This window comes from Nuphar pumila, chromosome 3, assembly GCF_984573655.1.
Source record: "Nuphar pumila chromosome 3, dmNupPumi1.hap1.1, whole genome shotgun sequence".
Taxonomy (NCBI): Eukaryota; Viridiplantae; Streptophyta; class Magnoliopsida; order Nymphaeales; family Nymphaeaceae; genus Nuphar; species Nuphar pumila.
In genome coordinates, this window is record NC_143251.1 from 44,987,174 (window position 1) to 45,003,735 (window position 16,562).

Sequence of the window (16,562 nt, forward strand, 5' to 3'; positions counted from 1 at the left end):
TATTGGGAGCCCCCTTTAGTCTCCCTTTGCTTATAAATAGGGGGAACCCCCTTGTATCTTTGTATTGCTTTTTAGAGAGCTCCTCTCCAATAAAAGGAGTATTTATTTTATGTGTGTAGCCTTGTTGTAAGGCCTTTCGTATATCCCTTAGTGGATTTCCTCTCTTATGCTTGTTTCTTTTGTCCTGTGTTGGACATAGTGAATGCATTTGCATTCTTGAATTCTTCCGCACACTTCATTATACTACCTTCTTACGTATCTCCTCGTTTCGAATCTTATCTTTTATTGTATTTCCACACATCCATCGAAGCATATGCATCTCAGCTACACTCATTTTTTGAATATGATGTCTCTTGGCAGCCCAACATTCCGTACCATATAGTAAATCGAGCCTAATTGTCGTCCTATAAAACTTTCCCTTCAACCGCAATGGCATTCTACGATCTCCCAACACTCCAGTTGCACTTTTTCATTTCATCCACCCAATCTTTATCCTATGATTTACATCTTCATCAATTTATCCATCCTTTTGAATGATAGATCCCAAATATTTGAAACAGTCATCCACCAGTATTTCTTGCTCACCAATCTTCACTACACTCCCATCACTACTTCGTTGCTTACTAAACCGACATTCTATATATTCTGTCTTACTCTTACTCAAATTAAAACCTCTTGCTTCCAATGTCTGTCTCCCCATGGGCTCTTTAATTAGAAAATTTCAAAACCTAATTTAGGAAGGTTTTCTAATTGATTTGGATAGGGACAAGTGGGTGGGGGGGGGCGATTTTTCTGAAATTTCCTAACCTATATGGACTGTAGCTAACCTAATTAAAACCTAATTAGACTCCTAACTAACCTAAAAGACCCCAAATGTGGCGCCACCTAGTGTGGGCCCACATTGGGTTTTTAAAACTACAATTTAAAACTTAGAAAAACAATAGTTAAAAACTAAAGTTAAAATGGATTTTCAAAAATTAATTTTGACTCTTCTAAACCTCTAATCTAACTAGGACACTGACTAACTCTAGTCTAACCCTGACTTCTGCAAATGTGCGCCACCCCGAGTGGGCCCCATTTTATTTTTCAAAAACGATTAAAACTTGAAAATGAGGGATTTTTCAAAAGGGGTTTAAAAGTAGAATTGAAATTGAAAGTTTTGAAATGACACAGAGTCCTGACTGGGTCAGAATTCCTCTAGATATGGCACCAACTGAGTGGGCCCCACATCGAAATTTTTGAAAAAGTCGAAATAAAGACTGAAAATGGCTTTTGAAAAGAAGTTAAAATCAACGAATGAAATTCAAAGGTTTTGAAAATAGAGCTCTTAGCGAACTAAAACTCTGGACCAGAGTCCTGAACCAATTAGGACTCTGAGATTTAGGTTTTTGAAAGCCAAATGAAGGAGTTTTTGAAAGATTTTATCAAAATTGGTGAAAATACGTCGGAAAATACAGTTAGGGTTAGAGTCCTGAATCAACTGGAACTCTGGAAAATGGACCAATTTTCGAAAAACAAGTGGAGAAAATGAAAGTAGAAACAAGATTCAGAATAGAGTCCTGATCAGATTGGGACTCTGAGACAAAATTCTGATCGGACTGAAACTCTAGTTTTTGGGTCTTTTCTGAAAAACAAATGAAAGAATTTGCAAAAACCAATGAAAATGACAATAAACAGGGAAATCAGAACAAAGTTTTGGTCCAACTGGGACCCTTGGGACAAAGTCCTAATTTGACTAGGACTCTTAAATTTTGGATTTTTGAGAAAACAAATGAGAGGATTTTGAAAAACAGATGAAAATAAAGCAGAAATTGAAGTCCGGTTTAGAGTCCTGATCTGACTAGGACTCTGAGGAAGAGTCCTAATCCGACTAAAACTCTATGAATTTTTGGTTTTTCAGAAAGCAAATGATGAGATTTTAAAAAGAACTTTTGAAAACCAGTGAAAATAAAGTGAGAAAATGAACCCGGGATAGAGTCCTCATCCGATCAAGACTCTGGGATAGAGTCCTGATTCGATCAGGACTCTGGGATAGGATCCCAGAATTATGAAACCTTGTGATAGAAGTGTAGCAATTTTGGTTTCTGAAGAGATAAATGAGATTTTTAAAAGATTCTCTCAAAATTAAAATCAGGGTTAGAGTCCTGATCCAACTGGGACTCTTTGAATAGAGTCTTGATTCAACTAAAACTCTGAGCTTTGGATTCCTTTCGAAAGATTTTAAAGAATTTGGTTAAAAACAAGTAAAAATAACAACGAAAGATAGAGTCCTAATCCGATTGAAACTCTGAAAAAGAGTCCTAATCTGACTGAGACTCTGAATTTTTGACCCAAAACAAAAGAATTTGAAAAGTTTTATCAAAACAGATAGAAATGACAGCAAAACATAGAGTCCCGATCCGACTGAGACTCTGGAAAAAGAGTTCTGATCCGACTGAGACTCTGAGATTTTGGCCAAAAATGGAGGAAATTGACAAGAGATAAGATTATGTCTGGTTAAAATCAAAATGGAGTTTTGAAAAGGTTTAGAAAGATGAAAAGATAGAGTCCTGATCCAACTAGGACTCTATGATTTTTGAGAAATTTAATAAATGAAAGAATCCAGAAGTAACACCACCTAGATGGATTTCATCTGAGGATTGAAATCAGTTAAAAATTGACTTTAAAACTGTTGAGAATAGGTGGTTTTAAGTAAAGTAATTTTATATTAAGATGCTATGTGTATTTTAGTTTTTTTATAATGGGGCTTTATTGTAATTATGCTTTTAAGCCTCTCTCTATTTAACATAGAGAGAGGCCCTAATATTGAAATCGAGTTCTGAGTTTTTATGTGCAACCGTCTCTCTCTCTCTCTCTCTCTCTCTCTCTAGGACTCGGTTCATCTTCTACATGGTATCAAAGCCTAGCCGATCGTGGGAGCGTGATCGACTGTGACGTGGGAGCGTGATCGAGTGTGATCAAAGCTCGGCGTGATCGAGTGTGATCAAGGCTCGATCGATCGTGGAGGCCATCTTGATCGTGATCAAACTCCGATCCAATGAGTAAAAGAAATTAATACCTAATCAGGTCAGCGATGTAAATTTTTTTTTAGATCTGATGACAGATCTGGTCATGCTGCTAGTCGTGGATGCTTGCTGTGGGTTCGTGGCTCCTTGTTTTATTGTTTCGTGACTACCTACTGCCTCGGTGGTATTTCCTGCCGTGAGTCTCGTGACTACCTGTTGGGAGTTTGATTGCTGTTGGTATAGTTTGCACTGAACATGTCGTGTAAGATATTGATATCATTGCTGTTGGGAGTTTGATTGTTGTTGGTGATTCTACATATGGTTGGGGCCCTGTTTTGTTTATCTTGATATCGTTGCTGTGGGGAGTTTGATTGCTGGTGGTACAATTTGCACTAAACATGTCGTGATTTCAGGTCGTGACTTCTTGTTTATTTTTTTTAGCAGCAATCCAACACGTAGTGGTGTTGCTCGTGAAGAAAAAAAATGAATGACTCATTGTCGAACTGTATATGTCTAAGGAGCTGCCCCTGTTATGATTTTTTTTTGCTGCATATGCAGAAGTCATGTTAGTCGTGATTCACTGACGTGCTGAATTATTTTTCTGTTTGTGGGCTGCTGCTCACTACTGTCGTGGGGTTTTGTTTTGTTCGTAAGTGAACAACTGCTGATTGGAATATCAGTTGGCGTGTGAGTGTAACACACGGTTTTTTCCCTGTTTAGTTTGGAGACTGTCCAGTTTTTTTTTAACCAGAAGTATGGCTGAAACTTCGAAATGTGATTCAAAATTGGAACATATTGGAGAATATAAGGCATTTGCCAATCCATTTTTGTACGGCTCGTCTGTAAGGTTAAATGAAACTAACTATGCCAGGTGGTCCAGAACATTTATGATGTCGGTATTTGGACATCGTAGAAAACATATCTTGTTGGAAGATGAACCCACTGAAAAGGTGGGAAAATATGTTACCTGGGATGAAGATAATGACATAGTTATGTCATGGATTATGAATAGTGTCGAACCCCATATTGCAGATGATTTAATTTATTATAATACAGCCAAACAGATGTGGGACAATCTTCGAGATACATACTCACAAGAGACTAATGTGAGTCGTATCCTACAAGTCGAACAGGAAATATACAATTTACAGCAGGGAGATCAAACCTTGGCCCAGTACTATGCCTCCGTAAAAGTTGCGTTTGAAAGACTTAATGCTCACAGACCTCTCTGTTGTTCGAAACAAAAAGATCATCAAGAACAAACTATGGTTGCAAGGTTTCTTACAGGTTTATCTTCAGAATTTTCTGTTGCAAAAGTCCAAATGTTGACTGGTTCGGATGTACCTACTCTTGCTGAGGCATATAACCGTCTAAGCAGACTTGCGATATCTCTTCTACATTCTCAGCCTGTGACTCAGTCATCTGCCTTAGTTGTCTCATCTGGTTATGGACGTGGAAATCTTCAGAACATCAGAGGACGAGGTCGCGGACGAGGTGTGGGAGGCAGAGGAAAGCTTCAATGTACATTCTGTGGAAAATTTGGACATTTAGAAGATCGTTGCTGGGATAAGTATGGCCGACCAACCTCCTCTTCATCAAAGTCATATGCTCCTAAAGCTAATACTACTACTCTCGAGGCAACAAAGGCACAAGAAAATATCTCTGCAAGTGACAGTAGTATAACCCTCAGTCGTGCTGAATATGATGAGCTGATAGCTCTTCGTCCTTTGAGTTCTACCTCTCCTGTTGCTGGTGTTGCCTATTCAACCGGAAATCTTCTTCATCTGACTGACCGTAAGTGGATTATTGATTCTGGTGCATCCAGACATTTGTGTGGAAATTCACTTGTTTTTTCAGATCTAAAGGATATTAAGGCTCAGCTTGGAGTCTCATTAGCCGATGGGAGTACCTCCCCGGTTGTTGGTCAGGGAAATATTTCTATATCCTCCTCATTACAGTTGAAAAATGCTCTTCATGCTCTAAAATTTCCTCAAAGTTTACTTTCTGTTAGTTGCCTTGTAAAAGAACAAAACTGTAGAGTAATATTTGATCCAATGGGTTGTCATTTTCAGGATTTGCTGACGGGGAAGAAGATTGGTGGAGGCTATGAAGAAAATGGAATCTACTACTTACATCATCCAATGGGTACTGTTCATGCTGCAGTGGAACATTCATTTAGTCCTGTTCAGTGGCATCGTCGTCTTGGTCATCCTTCATTGTCAAAGCTTCGTTCGGTCTTTCCTCAGATTCCCTCCACCACATCATTTCGGTGTGAAGCATGTCAGCTGGGCAAGCATCATCGAAGTTCGTTTCCTTCGAGTCAGAGTCAGTCTAGTAATAAAGTCTTTGAACTTCTTCATGCAGATGTATGGGGTCCTTGTAAGATTCCTACTAGGACTCAGTGTCGATACTATTCCTACTAGGACTCAGTGTCGATACTATTTAGTTATTGTTGATGATTTCTCTAAGCTATCATGGGTGTTTTTAATAAAGGAACGATCTGATGTTCCAAATATTATCAAATCTTTAATTCTTGAAATAAAAACTCAGTTTGAATCTAGTGTCAAGATTGTTCGCACTGATAATGCTCTCGAGTTTAAATTAAAAAATTTGTTACAATTTTACCAAGATAATGGCATCCAACCCCAAACTTCCTGTTCCTATTCATCTCAACAAAATGGGGTGGCTGAGCGAAAACATCGTCACCTACTTGATGTTGCCAGGACCATTATGATTCAATCAAATGTTCCTGCGTTATACTGGGGAGATGCAATTACATCTGCTTGCTATCTGATCAACCGCATGCCTTCCTCTTCTGTGGGTGATCAAATTCCAATTCATATCCTAAAACCCAATACCCCTCTCTTCTCCCTCTCGCCCAAAGTGTTTGGATGTGTTTGTTTTGTACACAAACTTGGCCCTGACCGTGATAAATTAGTTGCTCAAGCTACAAAATGCATATTTATAGGTTATCCCAAAAATCAAAAGGGATATCGTTGTTATGATCCTACTTCTCGCCGAGAGTATGTCAGTGCGGATGTATCTTTCTTGGAATCCACCCTATATTACTCTAATACCGGTTCCCCGCTGCAGGTTGATCCAGCTAAGTCTTGTCCATTACCTATACCTCCTTTTCCCTTGGAATCCGTGCCCTCATTCCCGAAACACACTTCATCCTCTTCCAGATTTCATAATCCTCCATTGGTATATGTGCGTAGAGATCCACCTCCGCAAGTGCCTCCATCTTCTTATTCCCCTGAGGTAAGTTCTACTGACAATAATGATCTTCATGATGATCATAACAGGCCGATTGCTCTACGGAAGGGGACACGACAATGTACCTTATATTCCATATCTCATTTTGTCTCCGAAGCCAGAATTGGAAATCAGATGAAATCTTTTATTTCAGCTTTATCTGCTGAAATTATTCCTCTGAACTATCAGCAGGCAGAGCGTGATACTCGCTGGAAGCTGGCTATGTAAGAAGAAATGGATGCCTTAATATCTCAGCATACTTGGGATCTAGTTGATTCCCCAGCAGATGCTGACATTGTTGGATGCAAATGGGTATATACGATAAAGTACAAATCTGATGGTTCAATTGAACGGTACAAGGCCAGATTAGTAGCAAAAGGGTATACTCAGACATATGGTATTGATTTCTTTGAAACTTTTTCTCCTATTGCACGGATGGGTACCATTCGTCTTGTTCTCTCAATAGCTGTTCAGCATGGTTGGAGCCTGTACCAATTAGATGTGAAAAATGCATTTCTATATGGGGACTTATCTGAGACTGTTTACATGCAACAACCTCCAGGATTCGAGGTTGAGGGGGAGTGTCAGAAGGTGTGTAGATTGAAAAAGGCAATTTATGTCTTGAAACAAAGTCCTCGTGCATGGTTTCAGAAGTTGTTTGAAGTGATGTCATGTTTTGGCTTTAATAGGTCAGCAGCAGTTCATACACTATTCATAAAGAAAACTAGCTCTGGCATAGTTGTTACGGTGGTATATGTGGATGACATCATTCTTACAGGTGATGATGTGAAAGCTATTGAAGCCACAAAGGCTCATCTTCAAAAACACTTTGTTACAAAAGACCTTGGTTCACTCAGGTATTTTCTGGGTATAGAAGTTGCCAGGAGCCGTGAAGGGATGGTTTTGTCTCAACGGAAGTATGTTCTTGACTTATTAAAGGAAACAAGAATGTTGGGAGCTAAACCAGCAAATATTCCCATGGACCATAAAGTTCAGTTGTTTGAAGAAGGGTCAAAACTGGTTGATAGCAAAAGCTATCGCTCCCTAGTTGGAAAACTACTGTATGTAACTATGACCAGGCTGGATATTGCTTTAGCAGTAAGTAAAGTCAGTCAGTTTATGGACAAACCAACTGAGGTACACTGGAATGCAGCTATTATGATTCTCAGATATCTAAAATCTTCTCCTGGAAAGGGGTTATTGTTCAAGAAAGGTGGAACTATGGATATAGTGGCCTATTCTGATGCTGACTATGTAGGATCTGTAGTAGATAGAAAATCTACCACAGGATTTTGTGTGTTCCTGGGAGACAACTTGATCTCTTGGAGAAGTAAGAAGCAAAATGTGGTTTCTAGGTCGAGTGCAGAATCAGAATATCGGGCTATGGCCCAAACAACTGCTGAATTGATGTGGGTTCGTACTGTTCTTCTTGATCTTCAGGTGAAGGTTTCCTCTCCCATGACCATGATGTGCGATAACAAAGCTGCAACATATATAGCGAACAATCCTGTATTTCATGAGAGAACAAAGCACATTGAGGTTGATTGCCACTATGTAAGGGATATGGTTCAAGCGGGTCATATCACTACCAAATATCTAAAGTCGGAAGACCAAGTTGCAGATATGTTCACAAAACCTCTTGCCACACCAAATTTCTCAAAATGTTGTGACAAGCTGAGCATGATTGATATCTATGCTCCAGCTTGAGGGGGAGTGTTGAGAATAGGTGGTTTTAAGTAAAGTAATTTTATATTAAGATGCTATGTGTATTTTAGTTTTTTATAATGGGGCTTTATTGTAATTATGCTTTTAAGCCTCTCTCTATTTAACATAGAGAGAGACCCTAATATTGAAATCGAGTTCTGAGTTTTTCTGTGCAGCCGTCTCTCTCTCTCTCTCTTTCTCTCTCTCTCTCTCTCTCTCTCTCTCTTCTCTCTCTAGGACTCGGTTCATCTTCTACAAAAACAAATCCAGATTATTTTTCTGAAGAAAATAAGATTCTGAGGGGTTAACAAATGAAAAATGTTTATTTAAAACCCAGGTTTTGACTTTGATTTCGAAAGCAAAGTTTTAAAACCCGAATTTGGATTCAATATTTTGAAAACAGAAATGTTGGATCTTGAAAATGAGATGCAATGACATGTAATGCCATGAAATGATATGTGATGATATGCCAAATATATGCAGTGATATGTAACGACACATGAAATGTAAACCCTGGATGCGGGACTTGAAATCCCGAACCCCTGGCAGAGACAAAGAATTTGGAGATTCTCATCTGAGGATGAGAATTGACAATTGAAATTGAAGTAAAATGAGGATTAAATCTTGATTATAGGATGAAGTTTTGAGATTTATTGTAAAATTTGGGATATGAACAACCCTGGCTCAAAGGTCGACCAACTGGTTCCCTGAAGATTGCAGAGAGTGGGTCTCAGTGGCAGGAGGCCGGTGTTTATGAATGAGGGTGAAAATTTGGGGTGTTTACAGTCGGGTTGGGCGAGCCCACTTATATATAGGTCAAGTATGTGATTCAAAAAAATAGGTCCATCTTAGGTCCCATTTATACTTTTGCATTTTTTAAATTTTTGTTAAAAGAACTTATGAATTCAAGTAAACGAATGGGAAATGTTGTGAATATACAATGACTTGCAACCTGGCCCGACCTGGTCCAAATTAGGTAGATGGGTCTAACAGGTGGGCCGTGGGCTTTGTATTTGGCACAGGCCTGACCTGAACCGGGCCTAGGCCCGGCCTGGTTGGTCAACTGATCGGGCTTGACCAGGCCTGGCCCACCCATTGTCCAGATATATTGGTAATGGTAACTAAGGTAATACCGTCAAAGTGATAGATTCTAAGCCCAATGAAGAGATAAACATGGAAATAGGGCAGTAACATATTAGTGCATATGGCTTCTTATTTGCATTAACTGGTTGGTGAGGCATGAAGCATTTGGTTGTGATGTCGATGTTCAATGATGACACTTATTTCCAAAAGGTTATGCTAATGCACATGATGTGCTTGAAAAAAATTGTGCTTCTTAACAAGTCTCAACAATAGTTGTGTTTTTACTGAGAACTCTTTCACCATGGAAGATGAGGCATGAATTGGGCTGTAAATGAGCTGAAGTTGAGGTGAATTGAGAGTTCAGATGGAGTTTGTTTGATCTTGAAGAGCCAAGCTTGAGTTGAGATTTTCTCAAGCCTGTCTAGGCTAAGCTCATTGAAAAGGTTACATTTAAGATGTTATTTTGAAAATTTTAAAAATATTTATTGAAACTTGAGATTTTCTCAAGCCTAGCTAGGCTAAGCTCATTGAAAATGTTATATTAAAATTGTAAAAGTATTTATTAAGAATTCATACACAGGATCTAAACCTGTGAAATAGGAGTCAAAGCACTCTACCACTATGGTGCAGAACTAGTTTTAAAAAAGGCTCAATAGATCACATATATGCTGGAAGTTGGAAGGAATGGATTGAGAGATAAAAATGTATAAGTTCCCCTAGTTCTGCTTCCTTTGCATTTGATTAAGATTCACTATCTTATTGAAAATCATTTTGACATGGATCTGAACCTCATGAATAGCATAGCCCAAGGTAAAGAGTTTCTGTGACTACTCATTCTCTGAAAAGCTGTGTTAGATGCGCTAGCTTTCGATAAGAGTTCTAGTTTATTGCATCTTCACAAGCTTGTTGCGCAAGCCACATGTGGCACCTGGATGTGATAACCAAGGCAAGCCTATTGAGCCTAAAGTGGCACTATGTTCCTTGCCCCTATGATGTTCCACTGAGTAAGCTTACCTGAAGTGGCAGCTGCTTTGACTTTGCCTCTTCTTTGTTCTTACTTTTTTCCTTTTCCTTTTCCTATATTTCACAGAATCTTGACTTGCCTGATTGAGTCACTGAACCTTTCTGAGCGTGTTTTTTTTCCACTTCGTTGTTTTGTTTTTAATGATGTTTTTATTGTCTAGTTGTTGAGTACACATGGATGGTTAGTGATGCAACTTTTCTCAAAAGTATTTTTAAAAGATATTTTTAATGAAAAATTGTCATTGTAAACCGTGCATCAAATTATAAATAACCGGTTCACACTAGTAGTGAAGTTCGGGTCGAACACAAGGAAACAGGTCAAAGCCTTGTACTCCAAATAAAATACATTCTTTATTGCCTTGAAAATAAACAAGTGCACAATCAAACCTATTACAAATGTTCGAGCGAAAATAAAAATTATTACAACCTAAAATAAATAATTGGCCTTCCGAGTTGAAATCCTCAAGGTTTGCTATTCCCTTGCTTGTGTATGGCCTTCTTTGTCGAGCAACAAATGTGGGAGAAGTGTGCGGGAAAAAAGAGGATGCTGGCTAGGGAGAAAGAAGGGTTCGGCCAGTATCATGGCAGCATATAGGCTGAAAAAGAGGCTCCAATGGCACCACGATCGACGATTCCAAGCAGGCAAAAGACAGTCTCTCACACACCCTAATGGTGCTTAAATATGTTATTCTAGGGTTAGATGAGAAGTTTTGTAAAATTATTAAAGAAAGGCTTGTTTTTCAAAATTTACAAAACACCTCAATTTAACAAATATTTTCTAAAACAAGGTTAGAATTTACACTAATTCTAAAAGGTGGTTGACACCCCACTTGGGGTATTTGGGTATTTTAGGCTCTCTAAAGGCTGGACCTGATCTCAAATTATGGATTTGGACTGGTACTTACCTCGGGATTTTATCTAAATACCTTTAAACTGCTACAAATTGCTTGTTTTAGCCCCGTTTCTCGCAAAATTTGAACCAAGGCTTCCCTAACAGAAAACACACGTAAAACAACTAGACATGGGCATTTAAACATTAAATATGCACACGATCATGCATAAGGATATATAAAAATATGCGTAAAATATGCATGATCAGTTAGCAAACCAATGGCTGAAGACCTCCGAGTGGATTGGAATTAGATGGGCATCCTACCCACAACATTGGGAAAATAGCAGGCAATATATATATATATATATATATATATATATATATATATATATATATATATATATATATATATATATATATATATATATATTCAAACAAACTTTAAACAAGATTTTCTACTGAGCTCTCTGCAAGCTTGAGTTCAGCTTGTTTAATATACATGATTAGTTTTAAGGTCAAGTTCATCTCATTTACAAAATAAACAAACTCCCATTGAGTTTCGTCAACCAAACCTTGAGAAGTTTGCAAACTGTTTGTTGCCCACCCTTAGCCATGGAGGGGAGCCTGTGGAAACAACTATAGATGGATGTTAATATGGTAATGACTATAAACCCCAAACTAACAAGAAGTTCATGAATGCAGTGCCTAGACTCTCTTACCTACACTACTGCTTTTTAATTCTTGTGTCTGATGATTCTTTCTGTTGTTCCTTGTGTATATGATGTTCTTGGTCTATTATTATTTTTGTTGCTGACATGTTGAAAGATTGAAATTGTTAATCAGCTTGTTACAATGAGTTGCTATTTCATACTACCTGCTTGTAGAAGTATCTTGAGTGCATTTTGTAGTTATTTTTTGCGATTCACTTTTGTAAGAGTGGATATTACTGAATGTCATGCTTCTTTTCAGTAAAAAATTTGGTGTCTTGTCCTTTCTACTGTTGATCGACATCCTTTGGTCATTTGATTTCAGGGTGCAAGGATCATTTTGTTCATTTTCCTCTTCATACACATGTATAACCATTTTGATCAGGTGCACGTTTCATGATCTTTACATTAGATTTCTCATGGTTGTGGTCTGCTTTTCCGAGTATCTGGACCCTTTTCTTTTACATGCAAAGTTATTATCCTAAAATTTTTCTGAGAATAGTCATTTATTATCAAACTTTGATATAGCAGCAAAATATTTTTGAATTACAACTCTGTTTGGGGTTGTGGAAGGGTGGGGTGGGGTGGGGAGGGAATTGTTGGGTGGTTGGATGAGGATGTGAAAGTATCTTCAATAAGATACTAATATCAAGACCTTAATATTCTTGATAATAAACCCACCACGAATGCACAATAAGAACACTTTAGAACACTTGTGCACAAAGGCACAACTCACAAATAACTCACAAATGCACAAAGGCATAAAAACAATGGAATCGATTTATTGAGAACTTGGGCTTTGACTCAAAGCCATGAGAAATACAAGGGGGTGAAACCCCTATTTATAACACAAGAGGAGCCTTGGAGGGGCTCCACTCATAGACGTTGGAGCCCCTCCAACGGTCACAAATGTGACCGTTGGAGAGGGCCCAACGTCTATGTTAGTGGCCCCCCCAAGGTACCTTTTGGTACTTTACAAAAAGAAAATAAAAAATAAAAGAAAAAGAAAACTAAAACAAATTACAATCACATTCATAAGGTGAATGTGCGTAAAATAGAGGAAAAGACTAATCTACCCCTACGGCTAAACAAAATAGAAATATATATTTTATATATATAATAAGTAGATACATATACATATATATTAATATATGTATATGTATTACCTTATATATAAAAAATATATATATTACATTTGAATGATTAGGTATATAATTTAACACCCCCCCTCAAACTTAGGGCAGGATGACCGAGAGTTTGCTAAGAAGAAAGTTGAAACGCGGAGCACACAAGGCTTTAGTGAAGAAGTCCGCCAATTGATATTCGGACGTGACATATGGAAGGTCAATGATTCCTTTGAGGTATGCCTCCCGAACGTAGTGACAATCCATCTCTATGTGTTTGGCCTGCTCATGAAAAGTGTGATTTTTAGCAATATAAATCGCACTTTTGTTGTCACAGCAAAGCTTGGTAGGCCCTTCAATAGTGATCCCCATGTCTTCCAACAACTGATGAATCCAAACAATTTTCATGGTAGTAGTCGCCATGACACGATATTCCGCTTCAGTTGATGATAGAGACACCTTTTGCTGCTTCTTACATCTTCATGAGATTAATGAGTCTCCTAAGAATACACAAAAATTAGTGGTGGAGTGACGGTTATTTGGGTCACCTCCCCAATCAGAGTCAGTATAAGCAATTAATCTTAACTCAGAAGAAGAAGACAGAAAAACTCCCTTATTAATAGTGTGCTTTAGGTATCTTACGACACGTAAGATAGCACCCATGTGAACAGAAGTTGGTGCATGCTGAAACTGACTTGCCGTATGCACCGCATATGAGATATCTGGTCTGGTGATACTTAGGTACATCAACGATCCTACTAGTTGTCTGTAGGGAGTAGGATCAGAGAGAGGAACACCATCATCAATCTTCATTTTAGCTCCTACTATAACAGGAGTTTCACAAATTTTATCATCTGTAATACCTGACCTGTCAATAATCTCAGATGCAAGCTTAGTTTGAGACAAAAAATATCCTCTATGAGAGTAAGCTACCTCAATACCCAAAAAATAAGTTAAGAAGCCTAAGTCAGACATTTCAAACTTATCCTTTAAAATGGATTTTATGCTTTTAATCCCTTTACAATCACTCCCAGTTATAAGCATGTCATCCACATAAAGTAGTAGAATAACAATCCCTGCATTAGATTTTCTAACAAACAAAGCAGTATCAGTAAAGCAGGATTAGAAATCATTTTCTAACATTACGGAGTTAAACCTATCATACCAAGCCTTGGGAGCTTGTTTCAAACCATAAAGTGCTTTCCGAAGACGAAACACTTTTCCTTTAGGATACTCCATTCCAGGAGGAGCATCCATATATACTTCTTCGTTTAGATCTTCGTTTAAAAACACATTCTTAACATCCATCTGATAGATGTTCCATTTATTGATTGAAACAACGATTATAAGACATCGGACGGTGACCATTCGAGCAATGGGGGCAAAAGTCTCCTCATAATCAATCCCATATTTTTGACCATATCCTTTTGCAACTAAGCGGGCCTTATATCTCTCAAGAGACCCATCACTCTTAGTTTTGACTTTAAATACCCATCTACACCCTATTGCTTTCTTGTCTTTAGGGAGGTCTTGAAACTCCTAGGTCTTTGCTTTCTTTAGGGCTTCAAGTTCATTATTCATAGCGACTATCCATTCCGGGCATTTTTGTGCTTCCTCGAAATCCCTAGGTTCTGTGTACGAGTGAATGGCGCTTAGACAGGCTCTATATTTTGGTGAAAATGACTCATATGAGATGAACCTAGAAGGGGGTCTTCTTGATCTTTCGGTCCTATGAAGATTTCCTTCACTTGAAGGGGTAGACTCACTATCATATCTTTCAAGGGCACTTCTAAAAGTATTCCTATCTCTATGAGAGTAGGTTATAGGATCTCTATGTGGTTCTTCATTGATGTGTTGATCAGAATGAGTTTCATTATTATTCAAGTCATTTTGATTTGTTTCATCGTCACTAGTATCATCATCTTCAGTTAATAAATCAAACATAAAAGAATAGTCTATATTCTCGTCATTAGTTTCAAGTTTTTCGAAACCACTAATATTTTCCAAGAAGCTTACATTTCTGAAAACATATAGTTTATCACTTTTAACATCATAACAACGAAAGCCTTTATGAGTTTCAGAATAACCAAGAAAGGCACAAGGAATGGCCTTAGGGGAGAGTTTGTCATTTTTATCAGTAAGGACAAAACATTTACATCAAAAAACCCTTAACCTGCTATAATCAGGTTCTTTTTCGTATAATTTTTCAAATGGGGAAATCTTGTTCAAGTTTTTAGATGGAAGTCTATTTATGAGATAGACAGAAGTAAGAGCGGCCTCCGCCCAAAGTTTTTTCGAAATATTTTGGGAAATGAGCAAAGTTCGTGTGGTTTCAATAATATGCCTATGTTTTCGTTCAGCCAACCCATTTTGTTGGGGAGTTTTAGGACAAGACTTTTGATGGAGAATTCCATAATTTTCAAGATAGCTTTTGAATTCATTGGAAAGGTATTCGCCACCCGAATCGGTTCTAAAATTTTTTAAATTTCCATTGAATTGATTTAAAACCATCATATGAAATGTTTTAAAAGTTGAAAAAACTTCATGTTTATGTTTAAGAAAATATATCCAACTAAACCTAGTGAAGTCGTCCACAAAGATAACATAGTAAGAGAAACCTCCCTTGGATATCACCGGAGCCGGACCCCATACATCGGAGTGAACGATTTCAAAAGATTTTGTTGTAAACATGGATCTTTGAGGAAAAGGAAGACTTCTCATTTTTCCAAGAATACATTCATTACAAACAAAATTTTCATTACAAAGATGCTTAATAAAAGGCAAATACGAGATTTTAACAATGTTGGGATGACCCAATCTCTTATGCCATACATGAATATCTTTGTTTTGAGCAACATTACAAAATTGATTCTCGGGAATTTTAAGAAAATCAACATAGTAGAGGTCTCCTCTCCTAGAGCCTTCCCCAATCAACTTCCCGGACTGGCGATCCTGTATCCAACATTTATCAGAAGAGAATTTTATATCGCAACCACAATCTGAGAGTTGAGAAACAGAAAGTAAATTTAAGTTTAGTTTTGGTATAAGACAAATTTTTGGGATAAAGAAGTCTTGTTTTTCAAAATTGCCCATTCCTTTAATTTCAAGAGGTGTTCCATCCGCCGTTGAGACAAAAGATGGAAGACAATTTTTAGAATAATCAGAAAGAAAACAATGGCTTGGAGTCATATGAAACGAAGCACCGGAATCAAGTAGCCAAGATGTCTTACCAAGAGAGGAAGAGGATGACATAGCGGCTCCAGAAATGCCTCCCTTGAGAAGAGGTTGAAGAGCATCCATAATTTGATGAAGCGAAAGAGGTTCATTTGATGTCGAAGGCCGTTCCTCTGATTGGGATGCTAAAGCCGCGGCAAGAAATTTCTTCCATTTGGGACAATTGGGTTTGATATGTCCCGGTTCTTTACAAAAATGGCAAGTTAATTTGCTATAATCTCTCTTGCCATATCGATCATTTTGCCCTTGATTTTTGAAATGAGGCGGTTTGTAGGTCTTCAAATTATTTCCGGGTCTTGACACAACATTAATCACTTCATAATCACTTTGAGAAGGTGTAGCAAGGATGCTTGGGTTATTTTTACTGATCCCCATACGTGTTTCCTCACCACTTAGCTTGGTGATGACATCTTCAATAGAGGGGGATGTGAAAGCGGATAGAAGAGAGGACCGAATTTGCTCAAATTCGGGTCTAAGACCATTTAGGAAGTTGAAAAATCGATCTTCCTCTAGTTGTTTGTGCCTTAATTCAATAGCTTCTCCGCTCCATTTTGGTTCGAGCATGGCAAGCTCGTCCCAAATAGATGATAATTCG

At 37.9% G+C, this 16,562-nt stretch overlaps 1 protein-coding gene across 4 annotated transcripts in view; it reads left to right on the forward strand.

Annotated features, from left to right (window-relative positions):
• LOC149842768 (TRAM, LAG1 and CLN8 (TLC) lipid-sensing domain containing protein) overlaps positions 1-16,562 on the forward strand; it is a 111,973-nt gene that overhangs the window by 76,291 nt on the left and 19,120 nt on the right. For 3 of the 4 annotated variants that reach the window (XM_089999416.1, XM_089999417.1, XM_089999414.1), the window contains exon 8: positions 11,935-11,994. The exons of the other annotated variant lie outside the window; for it this stretch is intronic. In XM_089999416.1, the coding sequence (XP_089855542.1) occupies positions 11,935-11,994 (60 nt within the window). The remainder of the gene's footprint in view (positions 1-11,934; positions 11,995-16,562) is intronic. 4 annotated transcript variants of the gene reach the window in all.